The sequence below is a fragment of the Ceratotherium simum genome, chromosome 32, assembly GCF_057802395.1.
Source record: "Ceratotherium simum simum isolate JZ-2026a chromosome 32, ASM5780239v1, whole genome shotgun sequence".
Classification (NCBI taxonomy): Eukaryota; Metazoa; Chordata; class Mammalia; order Perissodactyla; family Rhinocerotidae; genus Ceratotherium; species Ceratotherium simum.
In genome coordinates this window covers 29,339,108-29,363,486 of record NC_141931.1, presented here as the reverse complement: position 1 = coordinate 29,363,486, position 24,379 = coordinate 29,339,108, and the positions used below count along the sequence as shown (strand labels likewise).

Sequence of the window (24,379 nt, the reverse complement as noted above, 5' to 3'; positions counted from 1 at the left end):
GGGTCAGAGAGGATGCTCAGCTTATCACTCACAACAATAGCTGTATCCAAAGTAACAGTATTTTTCCAGCTTTATCGAAATATAGTTAACATATCACATTGTGTAAGTTTGAAATTTACAATGTGATGATTTGGTACAGGGATATATTCTGAAAATATTTTGAACAATAAGGTTTGCTGTACTATGTCCTTAACCCCACATTTCTACAGGATGAAGTGAAGGGGACAGCGTGATGCCTAAACTTACATGTTGACTTACAGGAGGAAAACCTGGGTCTAGGGAACTTGGGTGGATTAGAGCAAGCACTGAGCATCCCGGCCCTTTCTCTGGAGGGAGATATTTTCTATATATAACTGGACAGCAGGCTTGCCTTCCATTTCTTTGGAGCACGCCACTCTCTCTACATTCCAAGGCTGTTTACTGGACAAACTTCTTGAACAAGTAGTGTGGAATGCAGACTAGACAGTGCCTCTGCTTATCAGGCATATGGAAATGCGAGACCCTGCAGAATTATCTCCCAACAGGCACTTACTCATTTCTAACAGCTACATACTCCTTATTTCCTTCATGGTCTTCTTCCCCCATTAGCCTGTAAACTCAAGGCAGTTCTTATTTTAACTTAATTCTTGTCTAGTTTCTTTATTGATAAAACAATGTCTGGCACATAAAAGGTGTTCAATAAATTTTTTGCTGAATTAATAAATAAATGAATGGCAAAATATACAAGAACTAATCAATATGCCAAAACAGAGGCAGATGATTAAGAAATTAGTATATTTTGTATATTAGTATATTTTGCTTTACAAAAAGCAAAATAGAACACTTGAACTTTTAATAATATTTGATAGCTTTGGAAAACACATATCTTAAGAAAAAATAGTATACAATAAATGTATTGAAGATTATTTCAATTTTGTAAATAAACACACACCCCACATTTCTAATGGAAAATAATGAAGGAAAATTCCTCAAACGTTCAAGAATTTTTAAGTCATCTCATTATAAGCTACTTTTATTCTCTATACATTCTCTTTCATTTTCCAAATTTTCTGCAATTTGTGTGTATTATTTTAACAATAAGGACAAGCAAACATCCTTATTTTGAAGTCTTTATTATATCATAAAATGAAAAAAAAAGAAATGAAAATAAAAAAATAAAATCTAGCACGCTGAAACTAGAGACTCTGCTTTGAATGACCCCCACCAAGTACAAAAATCCTCTCCACACTCTTAGAAACAGGAAATTCTGGTAGAGCTCATGGTGGATAGCTCAGAGTCAATAGTCTTCAGAATACGGATAATAAGGGTGATCAACAGCACTGAAAGAGAAGGAAGGATATTAATGCATTAAGTTTGTCTTCACACCAGCAAAGAGAGTGTTTCTCTGAGGATGGTGTCAGGATGGGCTGAAAACTACATTTACTACCATGTCCCTCCTTCTATCCCGACACACATGTATGCAGGCTCCCTGTCCATGAGCAAACATGACCGTGTTATGAGAGGTTCGGGGGATTCGATCAGAGACGCAAAAGAAACTTTCCGCTCCAAACAAATGGACTGAAGGTATATTTTATTATATAGAGAAGAGTAAAGGTGATAGTCTGCAAACAGATCCGAATAGGTCAAATATTAACAGGGAAAATCATCAGCTCCACTGGAAAGGGAAAACATCCACATCGACTGAAGAGAAATGACACAAATCAACCTGAAAGAGAAACACCAGGTTGACTGAAAAGAGAACACATCAGATCAATTATTCACAACAAATCAGTTACTTCACAACAAATCAATTACTCACAACATCCACACCTCACTGCTGGGAGAGTCCTTTCAATCGACACGGCTGGGCGGGAATCACACGCCCTGGGCAAGGTGTCCTTTCCACAGGTGGAACTCTCACCGGGCCTCAGTCTCCAGCAGGTTTTTACAGCATCAATAATTCCCAGAGTAAGCAGTTACAGAGCTTTTACAGAGCAAGCATTCAGTGTTCCCATGCACAAATGATTATCAGTGGCATACGTGCACTGAGCCTCCTGGCTATCGTCCCAGCCTGGAGTTGTGTACGTGCATTGTTTACCCTGGTTATCATCCCAGCCTGGCACAGATGGCCAGTTTGCCCGAGGCTGCAGCGCCCAAAGGGCCTTGAAATTTTTACACATTGCACCTATCTCCGTGGGAGAAGGGCCAGTTATCACTACGCAGAAAGCAGGTTTTATATTTCTTTTTGTGCTGGTGGCTGTAGGTCAATGGAGCAGCAAAACATGGCTGTACTCGTGTCAAGACAGACTGGCATGCCCAATTCCCACATTCTCGTGTTATATAAATGCCAAAGTGACAAGCAGTTTGATTTAGATTACAATTTATATTTATTTATCAGCAAGAAGCATGGCTAAAGTGTTGTGGTCATTTCAGAACCAGGTGTAACTTTTGTCCCTAACCAATAAGGATGATCATGGTGAGTACTTTGTTGCTCTTTTTCAAACGTTCATTCAACAAATATATACTGAGCGCCCTTGGAAATCCAGGGTTCCTCCGTTAAGGAACTTCTAATTTCTTGAGGAAACAACAAGTACACCTACATAAACGCACCTACAAAATGTGATTATTATTTACTGTATTCATAATTTATAAGAATACATGCAATTCAATCATTAATATTACTGTTGTTTTCCTTTTCTCCCACGTTTGCATCTTCCTTTTTAAATTTGTCCTTTTCAATTCAATTTCATTGAAGAGTGCATTATGAGCAACTCTATGGGCCAGGAGCTGTGCTGTTGACATAGGACCACAAAGATGAGTGAGACTAGGCATTCAAAACCTAATGAAGGAGACTATAGACTTACACTTAAAAGCCTTTGGGAATAAAAAAGTTACTTTCCCAGAATCATGTTATAGTTTTACAAACAAGGATAATTTTGAGATCTTTCTTTTAGAACTAAACCTTTATTCTATAACTAAAATTTTATTCCCCTTACCTTTAAACTCCCTTCCAAATGTCTCATTTCGATGAGTCTTCTTTCTCATTATCCTGAGATGCTCCTGCAGGAAACAAACAACTGGAATGCTATGTTTGTGAACAAGGCAAAGTCAAAGGAGGTGGAGAGTTGCAGGAGATAGTCTCCTGATGGACAAAGGCCACCGTAGAGTAAGACCTGACTCAAGAATCAGAGCAGTCAAGAGGATCTCATCTTGGTGCATGTCACTGGGGACACATCAGTCACTAACGTTAGGGTCAATTAATTTCATGATCCATTTATAATTCAGTTTGGTGAGATCACATGGCTGAAGAAATGGGAGTTGTGATGGGAAAAAAGGCCAATGAAGAGAGAAATTTGGACGAAATGGATGGTGTCTTGGAACAGGAATGCCCATTAAGGAGAAACACCACTGGACACTTAGGAGAGGAAGTGGAACCAGGGCCATGGTATGACTTTCACAGCACCCACACACATTTGCTTCTTGGCCCACTCCTCCATAAAAGTATTAATTACACTTTACTGCTGTGTTTGGATATAAATGCATAGAATCCAGGATGGATCTATTATTACATAGTCATTATTAATATAACCATATTTCTCCCGATTTTAAAAAGAATTAAAGAGGAAACCTTTTATAGGCCCCTAAAAGTTAGTCGGTTGTAGGCACTGTGCCTTCCATGTTGAATGGGTGAGTGGTCACTGTGTGGAACCTCACCAGACACAGAGATTTGGGCCATAAAAGTAGTGAATTCACCATGACACAAACCCTGGCCCTTTTACTGATGGTCTGACTTGGGTCCCGCTCATGCTTCTTTTGGGTCAGAGACTGAGCCCTGGAATCACCTCTGGTCTGAGTCTACAGGAAGCTCCTGTTTTACTCCTACACTGGAAATCAGGCCTGTCTTCCTGATTTAGGGAAACTTAGTTCCTCTGCTAACCTGCATGCTACAGAAAATAAACTGTGAAAAACAATCTACAGGTCACTTACAATAGTAATTTTTCATAACATAAATTTCAGTTGACATCATCAAATGCCTTCATGTATCTGGAATCAATTCAAAGTCAAAAACCTGAAATAAAGGAGAGAATCACATTCAATTCTCCCCTAAGTCAACTGGCTTCTACCTGGGAACTTGAGGACTTTTCATCTGGATGGAGGCAAGGAGAGCATCCAGGGAAGCCCTCTCTGTCACCAGCTTCCAGGCGTACTGGCTTGAGAACTCTTCTGCCTGAGTTTTCCACCTCTCCTTCCCCATTTCTCCTTCTCTCTCCACTTCACAAAAGAAACTCTCACAACTCATCAGTCTCAACTCTTTCCAAGTGAATTTCTTGTGATAGAAAAGAAAAAATCCCCTTTTTCCAAACAAAGGGATATTTTTACAATCTGGACAAAATACCTACTGACTTGACCAAACCCTGGTCAGGTAAGTCCTTTGCCACCAGCCCCTATAATTTGACAGCCTGGAACTAAAGCAAGCATTAGGAAGGAAGAGCAACCCCCTGTTAGGTCGTCTCCAATAATCTGTCACCCTCCAGAGAAAGCTTTCCTTAATCACCTATCCAGCCACACCACCTGCTCATGCCAACCCCCCAACACCATTCTCTCTCTGTGGGTGTTTACTCTTCTCTATAAAATAAAAGTATTTCTGATTGATCTTTGAGACATTTATAGATCTTACATTCAGAGAGTTCTCCCTTTTGAATAAAGTCTGTCTTAATTAAGTCCGTATTTGTTTTTATTTGACGATCCATAGCTCCTAATGGAGAGTCTATTAATAGCACAGCAATCAGATCTTTGGTAAGAAATATGAAAGCTGGAAGCTCATAATTTCATGGGGACAACTTTATGGAAAACTCAGTGCCTTATCTTTATATCTGTCTGTACATCTATCTATCTATCTATCTATCTATCTATCTATTTATCTATTTATCTATCTAACTAACCACATGTCATTCATCTTAAATATATACCCAGAAGTGATTTGCTTGTCATTGAAATATGTATTAACATATTGAATTGAATTGAAAAATAAAATGAGATTTTTTTTCCAGATTGGTTTAACAATGAGATTTAGATTTCTGTATTCAATATTTTGAAAAATTGAGTGAACTAAATCTACCAGTTCAATGTTTTAGAGCAAATACATTATAAATAATATTCCCCAAACGTCATCTTTTGCAAATATTAAAATCATGATGAAGTTTTTAGCTGTCATCCTAAAACAGGATGGAGATTAAGTAGTCTTTTGCAATTCTCATGAGGTTCACAATAAAATAAGTTGAAGATGACTGATTAATCAAAGGGACCAGAAGATGTGTGAGGGAGAATTTATGGAACATCTTTACTCATTTGTTTGTTAATTTGTTGAGTCTATAAACTTATATACCTAGTTTCCTACCTTCCTGGAACTCTGCTGAGGAAAAATGTGCTAAAAGATGCCACAGAGGGAGTCACTACGTTTAGGGTGTCATCATCTAGAGAGCACAGTGACATATAAACAAATTAGTTTAATAAGGAAAATTTCACTAACACAGCCATGCCAAGTGGTATGGTGGTCAACAACTGTGTGGGTGTCCCAAAGGTTTAACAAAGCAGCTAGTGCTGTTTGGTTTGATATTGGCATACAAATAGAGATTCATCAGGTAGAGAATTTGACGAAGAGGAACCAGGGTTTTAAAAGTTCTTCAGTGCATGGAAGGACTTCTACAACTGATAAAAATAAAAAGGTGAAATGTGCTCAGTGTCACATAATTATGAAAGTGGAAAAGCCAGGCCTAGAGGCCACAAAACTTAGGGCATTTTGGCCAGTGTGTTCTCTTCCTACCCTTCCAAGTTGCCCCCATAGCTCATAGGAAGAGAAGCATAGGAATGAAAGATCTTGGGTGAGTGCTGAAAGGCAAGAGATATGGTCCCTCTCACAGCACCTATTCCTTACCCTGGAGAGACTGTCTGGCCTGTTCCTGGAAGTTCTCTTTGATTCACCTCTAATTGAAGCTCTTGGCCAGGAACACCATCCCCCGTTGCAGCTGGTAATGCCTGGCGACCTGGCCTGGGTTTTCATTGTGTTTCTTGGCAATTGAATTCAAGATTGTCTCCTCCAAGATATATGGACTATCCCTTTCCACCCTGAAAACAAAAATCAAAAAACATATATTTGGAGGGTGTAGGAATGAAAATCTAGAGTGTCTTTTCCCCCAAATTCCTCAGATAATTGAGAGAAGTAGGTACAATATGGTATGATTTACACTGCTGCTGGAAGTGCAAACTGGTGCAGCCACTATGGAAAACAGTATGGAGATTCCTCAAAAAATCAAGGATAGAACTACCATATGATCCAGCTATTCCACTGCTGGGTATTTATCCAAAGAACTTGAAAACACCAATGCATAAAGATACATGCACCCCTGTGTTCATTGCAGCGATATTCACAATAGCCAAGACTTGGAAGCAACCTAAGTGCCCATCAAGGGACGAATGGATAAAGAAGCTGTGGTATATATACACAATGGAATACTACTCAGCCATAAGAAACGATGAAATCCAGCCATTTGTGACAACGTGGATGGACATTGAGGGTGTTATGCAGAGTGAAATAGGTCAGAGGGAGAAGGTCAAATACCGCATGATTTCCTTCATTAAGTAGTAGATAACAACAACAATAAATAAACACATAGAGACAGAGATTGGATTGGTGGTTACCAGAGGGGAAGGGGGAGGGAGGATGGTGAAAGGGATAATTCGGCACAGGTGTGTGGTGATGGATTGTAATTAGTATGTGGGTGGTGAACATGATGTAATCTATGCAGAAATAGAAGTATAATGATGTACACCTGAAATTTATACAATGTTATAAACCAATGTTATTGCAATAAACAAAAAATTAAAAAAAGAAAAAACAAAAATGAGTTTCGTGAATATGTGTAGAGACTCATTCGTAATTGTACCAAACTAGAAACAACTAATTTTTCCATTGACACGTGAATGGAGAAACAACTTGCGATATTTATGTCCGTATGAGGGAATATTACTCACCAGTAAAATGGATCAAACTAGATATCTGCAACAACGTGGATAAATCTCACAAATGTTATGCTGAGCCAAACAAGTCAGACACTAAAGACTATATACTCTATGACTTCTTTTATATATGAAGTACTAGAACATACCAAGCTAATCTAAGTTGAAAAAGGAAACCAGATAGATAGTTGCCTTGGAGTGAAGAATTGTCTGGAAACAAACGCAAAGGAAATTTTTTGGGAGAGAGAAAGTTTGTGTATCATGATATGAATCAGGTTATATTTTACATCAATTTGAGAAAAATGGAAAGCTAAGGTTTATGCATGACAAGCTGTGTAAATTTTATGATTAAATCACTCTAAAAAATAATACCTAGGGTGGAGTTTGGAGTATGTAGACGTATAGAGGAAACAAGAATGGAAGAATGTTGGGGATGGTTGAAACCCAGGGATGGTACCTTGGAATTCATTAACTTTGGTTTATAACATTATATAAATTTCAGATGTACATCATTATATTTTGATTTCTGTGTAAACTACATCATGTTCACCATCCAAACAATAATTACCATCTTTCACTGTACACATGTGCCCTATCACCCCTTTTGTCCTGCTCCCTCCCTGTGCCCCTCTGGTAACCACCAAACTAATCTCTATATTTATGTGTTTGTTTGCTGTTGCTGTTATTGTTTTTATCTTTCACTTATGAGTGAAATCATATGGTAATAGTGTTTCTTCATCTGACTTATTTTGCTTAAAATAATACCCTCAAGGTCCATCAATGTTGTTGCAAAAAGAGTTCATCTTTTTACAGCTGAGTACTATTCCATTGTGTATATATATCATGTCTTCTTTATCCATTCATCCATTGATCACTATACGTTGTGTTCAATTTTTTATGTTTGAAACTTTCTGTAATATAATTTAAAACCTAACTTAAAAAAATCGTTTCTTCATCAATAAAGTTACCAATATAGGTTCACTCTGATATTCTCATGACGAGTTTGGGTCTCTATGGGACCCCGGGGCACTGTAGGCAACTACAACAATATCCTTGGGCTTGCAGAACTCCAGCAGGTTTCCCTGGTTGAGGTAAGGGTGACATTCCACCCGTGAGTTGCCAAGACCAAAAGGTATCAGAATACGTGAGCCAATAACATGTAAACTTGAAAAGTCCTTTGAAGGAATATCTAACACTAAATTAATATATGTACCATATATTTCAGATAGGTCCTTTTTCCCATGCACCTTCTGAAATCCATTCAAATGCTTTTGGTTTTCAGAAATGATAAAATAATTTTCTTTTTATTTTTTATTAGTGTTTAAAATGGCTCAAAACTCATACAGCAGATTGTGGCCTCCAAATGCATTTCCTACTGAAAGAAACCAAGATTCCTTAGAAAAATGGCTGATTCCAGGTCTCAGCAAAAAAGATACATATTGAGCCTAGAATAATTGCACAATAGAAAGAGAAGAATATAGGAAAGACAATGAGGCACATCAAAGGACTCAGGAGCTCACTGAAAGAGGCAATAAAACAGTGGCAAATTGATCATCAATAGGAATAGTAACTACGTTGGATGGGAAAACATCATATTTGTTAAAATTCATGAATTCTCAATGACGTACATAGATGATCAAGTCCTAGTTGTAACCTCCAATTTACAGGGGTACAAAGATAGAGCATCAAGCCAAACTGTATCCCAGGGATCAATCAGTAACATCAATTCTGTTAAAAAAATAAAATAAAACAGTTAATAGAAAAAGTTAAAAGAAAAAAGGCTTAGTTTCTTTCAGAAATCAGTTGAAGGAAAGAGAAAAAGAAGAAAGAGGAGAACGAGGAGCAGAGAAAGAGAGGGATATTCTTTAACATATTTTGAATTATTTTCTACAAATAGATTCCTAGGAGAGAAATACCTAAGACAAAGAGTATAAGCATTTTAATGGTTTCTTGCATAATTTTCAAACTGTATTGCAAAAGCTATATAATGTTACAATGTCATAGTGCTTGAAAATTTGTAACATTAGGTGTCATTTTTAAAAATTTTTTCTTTTAATTATGATTTCTCCATTTCCTCACTTTTCACCCTTTTGCTTTTCTCTCTGACTTTTTCTCTGACTTCTCTGTAACTGCTCCTGCAAGGTTTCCATGAAGTCCATGTCATTAAATCCAATAACTCTCTCCATCTCTATTAGGATTGGCTGCTCCTCATCAGGATCCACCCTATGGTTTATGCAAACATTTTCATGCTACTTCTTCAGCATTTCTAATACCATTCACTCCTCATTTTCTCTCTCCCCATCTCTCAACCCCTTTTCAATCTTCTAAACAGTGCATCTTTCCCTGATCCTTAAATGTTGCCTTTCCCGTCCTCTTCCTGGTCATTTTATGAACTTTCTCTGGACAGCAAATCAACTTCTGTGAGTTTAATTAGCATCCATAGAGCAATGACTTCAAAATCTGAACCTCTAGCCCTGACTGCCTTCCTGAGCTCCAGACCAGTATTGCCATCTGACAACTCACCATCTCCACTTGGATGTCTCTCAAGAACCTCACCCTGCTCCTGGATAACTTGCTCTTCCCATGCCACTCAACCTGATCCATCTTTGACATTTCCTTTCCATAATTTTCAAATTGGTATTTCCTGATTACCCTTTGGTAAGTGTAAAAGGAACTATTATTACATAGTTGACATCAAGCAGGGAACTTGGGGACTGTTAATTAAGGAAGAGGGCATGAAGAGCAAAAAGCATGGAGGCCCCAGTGGGCTCCAGGCTCACATGATTACAAACTGGCTTGTACCTGAGCCCTGGCTTGTTCAGAATCATCTCCAGCTATTGGTGATTCAAATTGGACACCCCAATGGACCTGGTTAAACCTGAATGTTTACACTTCTCCAGGGCCTAGGAAGGAGGGGAATATGTGGCAAACCTTTAGTGTAGTTTGGCCATTTCATTTGACTGAATGTTTTAAAAACTGCAAATCTGTATTAACATACGTTACTGATTTGACTGAACCCATATAATCACTTGGATACATTGTTTCCTAACGTCCTTTTTGCTATGAACACATATTTTGTCTCCTTGCTTCTATTACAAGCACATCCTGGATCATAAATACACATGAGGAGGCTTTTCAATTCCACCTCGCATCGCCACCTGCTCCCATGAACCTATTTTGCTGTTAGGCTTCAAGTATTTCTTTAGCAAATGGAGTCAGAATCAAGGGCAAGAAGCAACACTTAGGTTGTCCTAGTTTAGGGTTTGGCTGCTGCTTCTTTCTTATACTAGTGAAAAACAAGGTGGAAAGGGCTACACAAGGGCAGGTTTCACTCTCCTTATACAGTCGCTCTTCTGCTAAGTCAGACACAGCTTTCCCTCCCTCCATGGGCCTGTTTATCTATCCTGGGATGGAGCTGTCACTCCTCTTGAGGTTGCTCTGATGATCCCCTTATAGGGCTCCCAGGCTCAACCTGATTGGCAGACCAAAGAAACCCCTACTTACAACCATAGAAGTTTAAACGAAACATAACCCGTAGTGGTCATCCCACTCACTTGTGTTTTTTATAGATTAAAACACCATGGTACAGAGAAGTGCAGTGAAGTGGCTGAGGGAAGACAACTGATGGGGCCAGAACACATTTCCTCTGACTCCCATCCAGTGATTTCTGACTTGTCACCCAGTCCCTCTTAGGTGTCAGTGTCAGTACTTACCTCCCATGTGTCATGAAAGTCCACTGTATCTAAAATAATTTCCCTACTCATCCTTTGCCACAAACTCCCCCCAGGCTGGAATACAGAAAAGAGAGAGGATGACCTTTTTTTTTAAAAAAAAAAGAAAGAATGACCTTCCTGGTGTGTAAGGAGCTTGGTCACAAAACCTTCAAGAGGCTAATCCAAGTGTTTATGTGTGTACGTATGTGTGTGAGAGTCTGTGTGTGTGTTTTGTGTAAGAGAAAACATGGGGGGAAGTAAGATCAGAAGCATCTGAGAGCCTATAGCAAATCGCCTCTCCTCCAATAACCTCCACCCTCCTATCCACACACACCCTTAAACTTCACTAAGAATGAATTCGCTTATGGTTGGAATCGATTTTATTTCCCGGGGACAGGTTGGTTTGGATGAGGGGACTTAACTTTACTAGTGAGAAATGTGTTTTAGCTCCAGTTTATAATAATCCAACTGAGAAGTAGTGAGGATACCAGGTGTGTTCAACGAATACCCACTGCTACGAGAGGTAGGATCAGCGAAACCCAAAGGAGCCTAGCAGTGTAAAATGGATCATCCCAGGATACCTCACTCTTGATTGAGACTAAGAGTTATATATGGGAGGGCCGTCTCCCTAAATAGGTAGGGATTCCCCATTGTGTCTCTGCAGCCTGCTTTAATTCAACTTTCTTGAGGACTCTAATCGTCAAGAGACTACAGCCAGAAGCATATCACTTAGGCATGTAAGGTGGTGTCCTCAACACTTTGAGGTGGAGGCAGTGAGATCACTGAATTTCAATCCTTCTGAGTGCTGTGGGATAAGGATTAAAAAAAAATCTTGATAGTGAAATGACACAGCTATCAAGGAGACTCATTTAGAAACTCTGGACACCACATTCAAACCGACCTCTCTCAGTAAGAACCAGTAAACCCAGCTGGAATGAGAGAATGGAGGTACAACAGTGATGAAATACCCTTGGGCATAACAAGTAAAAGTAAATGCTAACTTTCATAGCGATTGGCACAAGAATGATGAAGAGATCTACGAAGTCCAGTCCAAGTTTCTTCAGTGATCTTTCCACAGCTGGTCAAACAAATTCTGCATGAACGAAAGTAGCTCACACCTGCAGTGATGAAAAGAAATAAAAAATGACTTAAGAGTTCACACATTTGGGGACTCAAATTAAACCGCATAGTTAAAAGATTGAGAAGTGAGTAACAAACCACTGAGGTGGTCTAAAAATAAGAGGTGCTGGGGCTAAATTTATGTGACAATATAAATGAGCTCCTTAATGGGATACTGAGATTTATTTGAGTGACTCTAAGAAAACTGTGAATAAAACTGAGATGGCCCAGGAAAAGCAATCTAAATGTTTCAAGGATTAGAAAAGTCATCTCTGGAAGGAGAGTCAAGAAATGTCAGGCAAGGGGAAATGGAACCTACTGTCTCATATAATAGATGCCTGGAAACAGTTCTGCTGAGAGGCCCACACTCTAAGAACAATGTTACCACTGATGTCAAAATACTTAAGATCATTCTGTAGAGACCTCAGCTCTCTTGACATTGGAAGCAGGGTTTTCCACTTTAGAAAATTTTACACATTTCAGTAAACTCAATGTTGACTTGAAGAATGTATTCCCTAGTCTGGCTCCCTTCTCTGAATAATATGTGAGCCTCACTTGGGTGTGTCCTGAGAGAAGCTGCTGAAGGATAAAAGCAGTGGACTCACTCCATAGTGGCTCAGTTAATCCATACAACAGACGTAGAAGAAAAGTATCATTATTTGTGTTTTACATATGAATGCCGACTGATGTTCAGAGACTTTGAGCAACTGGGTCCCACCCTTAACACACTTCAGGGCAAAGCAAGCCTTTTCTCTTTTCTATTTTTCTATAAGGGGCCTCTGTAATATTAGGAGGTAAATAAATTATTCAAATCAAAACCAAAGTTCTTCGGTTTTTTTTCCCCCAAATAACATACCTCATCTGACAGCCACCTCTCGTCACTCCACCCGCAGCACCTTGGTGGTGTAGAATATGCCCTCTCTCTTCACAGTACCATCTGCCATCTTCTCTCAGAGGGCCTTGATGATCTCCTCCTCATTTTGATAGAGGTATGATGAATCGATGTGACAGAAATCTAAATCAATAGGTATTTTGGTGTCCTCTCCAGCCTTGCTCTTAGAATTCTATAAAATATGAATTAGGAGGCTTGGTAATCCGCCCAACTCAGAAAGAAGCAATATATCTTCCCCATAGCATTTTCACCAGCTGTTTCTCCATGTTTCCTGTTCCCCTGTTTGATGGTGCAAGTCTTAGTAATGTAGGATTCCAAAAAGGAAATCCAACTCCAGTCTCAGGAAGGCGCGGACCCACAGACACAGGAGACCGAGCTTGATGCAAACGCAAGAGGTTTATTAAGCGGAGCTCCGGGTCGACACGTATCTCTCGCAGGAGACAGAGGGGTCGACCCCGAACCTTAAGGGGCAAGCTCTTTTATAGGATTCGGAAGCATAAAGCGGGAAAAGGTTGGCGCGGTCTTACATGATTGGCTAATTTAAAACATTTAAACAGTTACATTTTATGGCGCGAATTGCTATGGCGCGAAGCAATTATCAGGTTACACACACGCGTCCCCATCTGGACCCCCTCCACCCCGACCCTCCCAAACTTATCCCTCTGGAGCACTCTCTTGTTCTCAATTTTCCCCGAACAGTTTAGGGCGAGTCTTCTATGAATAGAGTCAGTCAGGATCGATAAACGTTCCCCCTTATACCAGGAATCCTTAGGGTGTGGAGGTGCCTGTCTCTAAGGTATTAACTTTTAAATTTTTAATATAATTTACTTCCTTCATTCCCCACTTCTTCTTTTGTCCCTAGTTCTAATCTTAGAACTTAGTTTTCGGTGTCTACTATCAGTGGCTCATTGTGTGGGAGAGCTTGGTAATGGCGTTGGAGCATCATAGCATGCACTGCCTTGACCCTTTTTCTTATGAAAGCAGTAATTCTATTGAAAACACATGGTCCGAAGACCAAAAGTAGACAAAGAATCAGCAAGGGTCCTGCTAGGGAGGATAGTAAGGTCGTCATCCAGGGGGACTTAGTGAACCAGGATTCAAACCAGCTTTGTTGCGCCTCCCTGCTTTGCTGCCTCATGTCTAATCTTTTCTTTAATCTTTGCATTGAATCTCGGATTACCCCTGTGTGATCTGCATAGAAACAGCAGTCTTCTTTAAGGGCCGCACAAAGTCCTCCCTCTCTTAAAAACAGCAGATCTAATCCTCTTCTATTCTGGAGCACTACTTCAGACAGGGAGGTGAGGGACTCTTCTAATTTAGAGATGGACTGTTCTAAAGTCCTGAGGTCTTCATCTATAGCATTGCTCAAGGCAGTTAATCCCCTTTCTCCTGTGACTAAGGCCATAGTGCCAGTCCCTACGCCCGCGGCAACTCCCAGTCCCAGGAGTACAGCCAGGGTGAGGGATACTGGTTCTCTTTTCCATAATCTGGATCTCTGGTCAAATTCATCCTCGAAACTATTGGCAGTATGATAATAAATTCTAGGCACCAACTGCACAAGCACGCAAAAATCTTGTGACGAATTAAATGCGCCAGTTGAGATGCAGGGGGTCAGGCCTGTGGAGCAAGCCCACCACCTATTGGGCCCTGGTATCAGAAAATAACCAGGTGTGGTCGGAAGGCTGACCTCAGTCTTATTACATAGAGCCTGGTAGCCCAGGGGAATTTTTCCTAAGCATAGTCCTGAACCGGTCCCCGACACATCCGTTAGGGTTAGCCGCCCTTCTTTGCCCCAAAGACAAGTCGTGTGGTCTGTGGTGTTATTATAGACCCCCATGGTGGCAATTCCTTCATAATAAGGGGGGCTGACCGCTAGGCATAGCCAGCATGCTTCAGTCATTTCAGGGTTGGAGCCATTTAAGGCGTAGTAAGCTCCCCGTACTAAGTTAAACAGTCTGTGCCATCTTTGCTCAGTAGGTACTGCGGGAGGTGGCGTAGATGGTGGTCGCAGAGCAGATCTGGTGACCATATCTACGGTCCCATTTAGGGTTATGGATTTTGCCTGGGGGGGTTTGGGGCTATTTAACCCTATCGGTCTGCTGGCGGGGGATTTTTGGGACAGAGGGGGCCTCTGATCGGCTAGGATCCCGTTTGGCCCTATTGGTCTGCTGGCGGGGGGTTCTACTTTTAATCTAATAGAGAAGGTCAGGCCATCATCGTATCGTTCTTTGTACAATCTTATTCCCCATGAATGACCATTCCCGATCCAGGTTTTAATTGTTTTTCCTTTCCCCGTGAACTGAATGGTTAAGGGGTGGCACCAGGTATTGCATTCTGGGCCCCAATTAGTTGTTCGCCCTCCCTTCCATGTCCACTGACTTATCTGGTGGCTGTAGTTTGCTCTAACCCTGATTAAATCCCAAGAAGAGGAGGGTTTCCAATAAGTAGTCCCACTGGTTTCACATCCCCAGTTCTTACAGTAGAAGTCTTCTTTGCCCCCACACCAGGAGTTAATTGAACGAGGTCTGTGGTAACCGGGGCACATGTAAAAGGGCACTGCCTGTAATTTAGTCCGGTGACCGGGGCCGCCACACCCTCCGACCCGTCTCGACGACTTAGGGGGTCCCGGAGGGGGTGTGGCGCCCCCCCCCGTCGAGCCTTTCTAAGTCCCATACCTCCCCATCCGGAGCACCAATAGCTAGTTTACAAAGGTCAGGGTATAAGTCTGGCCACCATGTCCAAGGGGGAGCAGTTTTTTGGATTGACCAGGTTATATCTCCTACCTGGGAGACGACCTGCCACGTGAGCAGTTGAGGTGCGTGGGGATTAGGATTGGACGACCTGCTCGCCGTTCCCATGACGCAAACGCAGCTTAAGAGGGTTATCAGTCTTTTCCATCTTCCAGAGATCTGCTGCATTCTGGGGTGCCTTCTTTACGTGTGTGGCGTGAACCCAAGAGGTTATACCGTCCACCTTGACTGCTGTGGGCGTAGTGAGGAGCACCACGTAGGGCCCCTTCCAACGTGGCTCTAATGACCCCGTCCGATGTCGTCTCACAAGGACAGAGTCCCCAACCTGGAATTGGTGCGGGATGAGCAGATCACCAGGCTGGTAGGCCTCTTTTAGCTGGTTCCAGATGTCGCGCCTGACGGCCTCGAGTGCTTTCAAGCGGGCTGACAAAGGTATAGAAGGTATAATGTCAGGGTCATGTATCCCTATTTGTGCCAAAGGGGGAGGGGTTCCATAGAGGATTTCAAAGGGTGTAAGTTTTAAGGGTCCCTGTGGGGTGTTCCGGGCGCGGAACAGGGCAAAGGGCAGGAGGGCTGTCCAATCACTATCGCCGGTCTCTATGGACAATTTAGTTAGGGTCTCTTTAATTGTTCTATTCATCCTTTCTACCTGGCCTGAGCTCTGGGGTCTATAAGCACAATGTAATTTCCAATTGATCCCCAGTTGACTGGCCAGTCCCTGACTTACCTGGGCAACGAATGCAGGACCATTATCAGATCCAATTACCTTTGGGATCCCGAATCTCGGGAGGATTTCTTCCAATATCTTCTTGGCTACTACAGAGGCAGTCTCTTTTCGGGTGGGGAAAGCCTCTACCCATCCCGAGAAGGTATCTACAAATACTAGAAGATATTTATTTCCATACCGGGCCGGTTTGATTTCAGTAAAGTCTATCTGCCAAAGGTTCCGGCCTATCTCCCAGAGTCTATGTCCAGTGCGGTATTTGGTAACTGCAGCATTTGTGAGGCGCAAGCTCTACAATCCTTATAAATTTCTTCAGCCGCCTTTCTCAAATCTGGTACCTGGTGCGGGAGGCCTCAATAATTTTAATTAGTTTCTGAGGGCTCAAGTGGGTTAGCCGGTGTAGATGTGATAGATATTCTCGCCCTTCTGCAACGGAAAGGACTTTCTCTTCTTTAGTTAGTTCCCCACCGGAGGCAGTTTTGTTGACCTTAGCTCCCTGGAGAGTCAGGACCATAGGTCCTAGTGCCGCCCGCTTGGCTTCCAAATCTGCTAAGCGGTTCCCTTGAGCTATGGGGTCGGTGCCTTTCTGATGACCTGGGCAATGGATGATTGCCACCTTTTTAGGCAAATGTATAGCCTCTAGGAGGCCCAGAATCTCTTTTTTATTTTTGATATCTTTTCCGGCCGAGGTAAGCAGCCCTCTTTGTTTATAAATAGCCCCATGAACATGGGCAGTAGCAAAGGCATACCTGCTGTCCGTGTATATATTCACAGTCTTATTCTCAGCTAACCTTAACGCCTGTGTCAGGGCGATAAGCTCAGCCTTTTGTGCAGAAGTCCCTTCCGGCAAGCTGCTTGCCCACAGAGTCCTTTTCCTGTCTACCACAGCAGCCCCAGCCATCCTCTTACCTTCTGCCGTAAAGCTGCTGCCGTCGGTGTACCAATTAGGGGCCCCAGCCCATGGCTTATCCGGCAGATCGGGTCGGGTCCCCGTTTCTGATGCCAGGGTGTCGCCGCATTGGTGAACAGGTATTTCATCATCCGCTTCGGGCAGTAGTGTGGCCGGGTTTAAGATGGCCGGTGGGGCAAAGGTAATTCTCTCAGTTAGGAGCAGACTTTGGTAGTGAGTCATCCGGGCGTTAGTCATCCATCGATCTGGAGGCTGTCTGATAATGCTTTCTAAGGCATGGGGGGCTACTACAGTTATCTGTGGCCCAGAGTTAACTTATCTGCATCTTTCACCAGCTGGGCAGTGGCGGCGATCGCCCTTAAGCACGAGGGCCATCCACTGGCTACCGGATCCAGTTTTTTTGATAGATATGCGACTGGGCGCTTCCAGGGCCCAAGGGCTTGAGTTAGGACTCCCCGGGCGATTCCCTTTCTTTCATCTACATACAAGGTGAAGGGCTTGGTCAAGTCTGGTAGGGCCAACGCGGGTGCCTCTAATAATGCCCGTTTTAGAGTCTCAAAAGCCTTCTGGTGCTCTAGAGTCCAGACAAAGTTCCCACTTTCCTTAGTCAATGGGTACAGTGGAGCAGCCAGGGTAGCAAACCCAGGGATCCACAATCGGCACAAGCCGGCTGTCCCCAGGAATTCCCTTACCTGGCGAGCGGAGGTTGGCGCAGGAATCTGGGTCACAGTCTTTTTCCGTGCGTCGGTTAACCACCTTTGGCCATCTTTTAGTGTGTAGCCTAAGTAGACTACTTTTTCCTGGCACAACTGTGCCTTTTTTTTCGACGCCCGGTATCCCAACTCACCCAACTCGGCCAGGAGGCGCTTGGTCCCTTCTTCACAGTCTCCCGGGGTTTCCGCCGCTAATAGTAGATCATCTACATACTGTAAAAGAGTCACTTGAGGGTTTTTAACCCTATAATCAGTCAAGTCCCTGTGGAGGGCTTCATCAAACAGGGTAGGGGAGTTTTTAAACCCTTGAGGCAGTCTCGTCCAAGTCAGTTGTCCAACGATCCCCATATCAGGGTCGCGCCACTCGAAAGCAAAAAATAATTGGCTTTTTGGGTGAAGCCGTAGACAGAAGAATGCATCTTTCAGGTCCAAGACAGTGTACCATTTTCGTGATGGGGGGAGGGAGCTGAGTAGGTTATATGGGTTTGGCACGGTAGGGTGTAAATCCTGCACTCTCTTATTTATCTCTCTCAAATCCTGGACCGGCCTATAATCATTAGTTCCAGGCTTTTTTACAGGCAGGAGGGGGGTGTTCCAAGGAGACTGGCAAGGAACCAGGATTCCTTGTTGGAGCAGCCTCTGGATATGGGGGCGGATTCCTTCCCTGGCCTCTTTGCTTATTGGGTATTGACGCACCCTTATTGGGAGGGCTCCGGCCTTAATATCTATCACGACTGGGGGAATTCTCGTAGCCGTCCCTAGTCCCCCGGTTTCAGCCCATGCCGTTGGAAATTCGATCAGCCACTTATCGGTATTGAGCCGAGCTCTAGGCTTAGGCTGCTGATGGAGCCGATATTCTTCCTTTAGCTCCAGGGCCAACATCATGGTGGTAGGTGCGGACCAGGATACTGTAGGCCGAGGTTGAGCAAAATCTATTTGAGCTTTTAGTTTGGTTAAAAGGTCTCGACCTAGCAACGGGGTCGGGCATTCAGGAATCACTAGGAAGGAATGGGACACCCTTCCTTTTCCCAAGTCCACTGTCCGGGAAGTAGTCCATGAGTATTTTTTCTGCCCAGTGGCTCCAACAACCAGAGTCTTTTTAGTTTTTAATTTCCCCAAAGGTTGCTTCAGTACTGAATATTCAGCCCCAGTATCAATCAGAAATCTCATAGGGGTCCCCTCAACAGTTAGGGTTACCCTGGGCTCGGGGAGGGGGCCCGAGCCCCGTCCCCGCTATTCTTCATCCTCTCCTAAAGACAACACCTTGGGTGTGGCCCTTTTCTTGGGGCATTCCCTTGCCCAGTGTCCTCTCTCCTTACAATAGGCACATTGGTCCTTGTCCAAGGGTTGCCGTCTGCGTGAGCCTGGTCGTGGGGCGTTGCCCAGGTTCCCTGACTGTCTGTGATCTGGCCCTGTCGCTTTTATCACTGCTGCCAGTATTTTAGTTAGATTTTTTTCTCGTCTCCTGTCTCTCCTGTCTTCCCTCTCCTCAGCCTCCCTTTTCTCTCTCTCTCTCGCTTTTCCTCTTCACTCTCCCTTTTATGATATACCTTTTCAGCCTCCTTTATTACGTCCCGCAGGTCGTAGTCTTGCAGCCCCTCTAGCCTTTGCAATCTCCTCTTTATATCTGGGGCTGATTGTCCAATAAAGGCCATAATGACAGAGGCCTTCTGCCCTTCCGAGGACGGATCAAAGGGCGTGTACCTGCGGTAAGCCTCCATCAATCGTTCTAGAAAAACGGAGGGGGGTTCAGTGGGTCCTTGCTGAATCTCTCTTACCTTAGCCAAATTGGTGGGCCGCCTTGCGGCTCCCCGGAGACCCGCCACTAGAGCCCGGCGGTAAGCGGACAGTGACTCCCTACCTTCAGCCGTATTATAGTCCCAGTTGGGTCGGTTGTGCGGAAACCCTTCTTCCGCCTCAGCTATCGTTGCCGGCTGCCCGTTGGTGCCTCGGATGTTCTTTCTTGCTTCCTGTGTCATTCTTTCTCTCTCCTCCGTGGTGAAGAGCGCCTGTAAGAGCTGTTGACAGTCATCCCAAGTGGGCTGATGGGAAAACATTAGGGACTCTATCAGGGCGGTTAATCCGGCGGGGTTTTCTGAAAATGGGGGATGGTTATTTTTCCAGTTATACAGATCTGAGGAAGAGAAAGGCCAGTACTGGAGGGGTGACAGCTGGTTGGGTCCTGCAGGAGCTCCGTAATCTCTTAGCGGGAGCGCCACCGTGGTATCAGGCCCGTCCAGAGTGGCTCCCGCGGCGGCTTCGGGTTCCAGCGGAGGGACCCGAGCCAGTCGCCCTCCGTCCTGATTGGGATCCTGGAGCAGGGGAGGGATAAGGGAGAGGCGAGAAAGGGGGCCATTCGGGAGGAGGCTCAATCTCAGGGTAGACCCCGGGGGGGGGGGCGAAGGGGTCTCCGACTCCGCTGTTTGAGTTGATTTCGATTTCTTTCGTGTCTCTGCATCTTGTAGCGCCAGGACTCGGGGGCCTAGTTTTTCCGCTTTTACCCATGGCTTAACCCACGGGAGTGGGTTCTGCACTAGATCCTGCCACACTGTAATATATGGTCGTTGGTCAGGATGGGACCCCGGTCTCTCCTGGAAAACAATAGCCCTCACCGCGAGAATAACAGTTAGATTAAACGTCCCCTCAGGGGGCCAACCCACATTGAGGGTGGGCCACTCAGAGGTGCAAAATGTCTGCCAACGCCCTTTTTTTATTTCTACCGACAAATCGTGCGCTCTCGCTCTCACTTCAGTCCAGTGGTCTAAGGTCAAAGAGAGGGGGGTCGTCATAGTCTGTCCCACGTAACGAACAAAAACAGAACAACGAACACCAAAAACACACCAACACATAAACAACTTTGCCCGGTTGGTGTCTCTACAGGCCAACCGAAGGCGGTTTCAGACGCGAGGGGTTTTCGTGTCCTCCCTGGGAAAAAGAGTGCCGTTTCTTTTTCCACCTGAAAGGGGGTGGTCAGGCTTTCCTGACTCCCCTTGTCCCTTGGGGCGTCCCCCAGGGTTGCAGCCTGCAGTTCCCAGCACGTCTGCCACTGCAGCCACTCGGTCCTCACGGCCCGAAGCGGCGGCTGCCCAGATACCGAGACCAAAACAATGCTTCGCTGCGCCGCACACACTCACACACCCAGTCACTCAGGCTTACCTCCAAGGGGTCTTCGGAGTCTGGGGTGACCGTGCAGATCCCGGACGAGCCCCCAAATGTAGGATTCCAAAAAGGAAATCCAACTCCAGTCTCGGGAAGGCGCGGACCCACAGACACAGGAGACCGAGCTTGATGCAAACGCAAGAGGTTTATTAAGCGGAGCTCCGGGTCGACACGTATCTCTCGCAGGAGACAGAGGGGTCGACCCCGAACCTTAAGGGGCAAGCTCTTTTATAGGATTCGGAAGCATAAAGCGGGAAAAGGTTGGCGCGGTCTTACATGATTGGCTAATTTAAAACATTTAAACAGTTACATTTTATGGCGCGAATTGCTATGGCGCGAAGCAATTATCAGGTTACACACACGCGTCCCCATCTGGACCCCCTCCACCCCGACCCTCCCAAACTTATCCTCTGGAGCACTCTCTTGTTCTCAATTTTCCCTGAACAGTTTAGGGCGAGTCTTCTATGAATAGAGTCAGTCAGGATCGATAAACGTTCCCCCTTATACCAGGAATCCTTAGGGTGTGGAGGTGCCTGTCTCTAAGGTATTAACTTTTAAATTTTTAATATAATTTACTTCCTTCAGTAACAAACTTGTCCTAAGGGGGCACAGGCTAAACTCCAATATAATTTCTAATCTGAAATGAATTAGTCAAACGGGCTTCACCATGGAACGTGGAAAATCAAGACTCAGCTGATAAAGAATTTACCGTAAGGAAGTAACTAACAGGAAAACTTCCAACACTTGGAGAAAACTTCTAAAGATACAGATGTAGATAGATATAAATATACATGTAGGTAAAGATACAGATATAGATATAAATATATATTTCAGCATCTATATTCAGCTTAAAATTGGAAATGAGACCATAATACCCATCCTCCATCCAGTTGCCACTCAACTGGGCTCTTAAAGTCCTTCATGATTGTTTTTTAATCCTTCATTCCCCAGGTGCTCTCATTCAGCATGTATGCAGCAAGCATTTATTAAGTGCCTCCTTTCTATCTAACATTTGTACTAGATCCTGAAGCCCTGGGATTTAACCATGAACAAAAGAGACCTGCCTAAAATTCCTACAAGAAAAAGTAATGGTAAGCTCCTTGACTTTGGTATTGACAATCATATTTTGGATGTGACACAAACGCAAAGGCAATAAATCAAAAATAAACAGGTGGGACTGCATTAAAATAAAAAGCTGCTGTACGGCAAAGGAAACCACCAACAAAACTAAATGAGAACCTATGGAGTGGGAGAGAATGTTTGCAAACCACACATCTCGTGAGGGGTTAATATTCTAAAAGTGCAAGCAATCCAGACAACTCAATAGCAAAAAAATAAATAACACAATTTAAACGTGGGCAAAGGATCTGAATAGATGTTTTTGCAAAGAAGACATACAAGTGGTCAATGGGTACCTAAAATAGGTGCTCAAAATCTCTAACCATTAGGGAAATGCAAACTAAAACCGCAGTGTGATATCACCTCCCACCTGTTAGGATGGTCATTATCAAAAAGACAAGAGATAACAAAGGCTGTTGAGGATAGGGAGGAAAGGGAACCCTTGTGCACTGTTGGTGGGAATGCACATTGGTGCAGCCTCTGAGGAAAACAGTGTGGACGTGCCTCAGGAAATTAAAGATTGAATTTCCACATGATCCAGAAATTCCACTTCTTGGTATTTTTCTAGAGGAAAATAAATCACTATCTTGAAGATATATCTATACTCCCATATTCATTTCAGTATTATTCCAAACACTCAAAGGATGAAAACAACCTATGTGTCCATAGATGGATGAATGGATAAAGTATATGTGGCATATATATATATATGTATATATACACACACACACACACATATATATACATATATACAATTAAATATTATTCAGTTTTGGACAAGATGGAAAGTTTGTCATTTGCAACAAGATGGATGAAGGTGAAGGGTATTGTATCACGTGAAATAAACCATACAGAGAAAGACAAATGCTGCATGGTAGAATCTGAAAAAACATTTGAGTTCATTGAAACAGAGACTAGAAAAGCAGTTGCCAGGGGTTAGAGGTTAGGGGAAAAGTGGAGACACTGATAAAATGGTACAAACTTGCATCTATTAAGCAAATAAGCTCTGAAGATACGACGTATAACACGATAACTGTCGTTGATAACACTGTATTGTATAATTGAAGTTTGCTAAGAGAATAGAATTTACAAGTTCTCACCTAAAAAAAAAGTAAATAAAAGAAGTGATGGATGTGTTAAATTTGATGAGGAGAATCTTTTCACAACACATACGTGTAATAGATCATGTCACACACTTTAATCATCTCAGAAATTTGTTTGTCAATTTTACTTAAATAAAGCTGAAAAAAATTTTAAAATAAACTGTACCAATCATATTAAAAGGAGAAAAATAGTTAATTTTCAGAAAGGCTGTGAGGAGGACTAAATGAGAAACATACTATATGGAGTCCATTATTGTGACAAACACAGTTGTCACTCTATTTATGCCTCCTTATATAGAATGTACACTGACCCAGACTTCCAACTGCCAGCACCTATGACTCTGCCTGGGGGATTTCTCTGACCACCAGAGTCTCCAGGAGAGGCTCTCAATAATTAGGTAAAGAGGATGTCTTGTCCACTGGATGATGATTAGCTTCTGTACCTGACCACCGCGGTACCTACACAATGGGCTTATGAATGGAATAGCCATAGTGGAACAGATTAAGACTATGCATGGGCCAAATGCATGGGCTACTTCTCACCAAGGCTGTTTGAGCTCTCACTATTTAGAGATGGGTGACCTGTCAGCAGCAGCAGAGACTGACACTGAGTCATGGTAAAGTACTTTTCCTTGAGGAGACAAGCCAGCCCCTGGGTGGCGAGTTGACTATATCAAACTCTTCATCTAACTGGGGACAGAATCAGCAATTCATCTTTACTGAGACTGATCACATTCTATGTATGAGTTTGTCATGTCTTTTCATAGTCTCTTAGATAGCATTACTATGTAAGGGTTACAGAGAGTTGGATTTATCATCATAGGTTCCCATGTAACATTGCCTATTTGTGCTATTCTCTGTGATCCTTTTCTGTCTTTAACAACAGCAGGAAAAGTTGGATATAACATGGGTAAGACACACCCTGTGCTTAAGCTATAATGATGGATACGATAGATAATTATGTCATTACAAACAATCTGGCCCTGTCTGACAGCTATTAGCTATTGATATTTCATGTCCCAGTCAGACCAAGATGGAGCATATTGGTCTCCGTCATTTATGGGGGCAATCTCTCTCAAGCAACCCCAAAGCTCCCCCTACATCACTGTGACCAGAGGTTCACACTTTAAGCACATTGCAGGCAACCATGTGGATGAGTGAAGAATAAATTTAGTGAGAAG

General features: G+C 43.2%; 1 protein-coding gene and 1 pseudogene across 1 annotated transcript; both read right to left on the bottom strand.

The window, feature by feature from the left end:
• Positions 1-1,276: 1,276 nt before the first annotated feature.
• Positions 1,277-15,393, bottom strand: LOC101407685 (aldo-keto reductase family 1 member C8-like; annotated as a pseudogene).
• A 15-nt stretch (positions 15,394-15,408) lies between these two features.
• LOC147912996 (uncharacterized) lies at positions 15,409-23,814 on the bottom strand. Its single transcript, XM_087420896.1, is given in 5 exon segments — positions 15,409-15,893; positions 17,104-17,406; positions 17,409-19,332; positions 19,335-20,074; positions 23,742-23,814. Coding segments are annotated over 5 exon segments (3,387 nt in total). The 3' UTR covers positions 15,409-15,546.
• Positions 23,815-24,379: the final 565 nt, after the last annotated feature.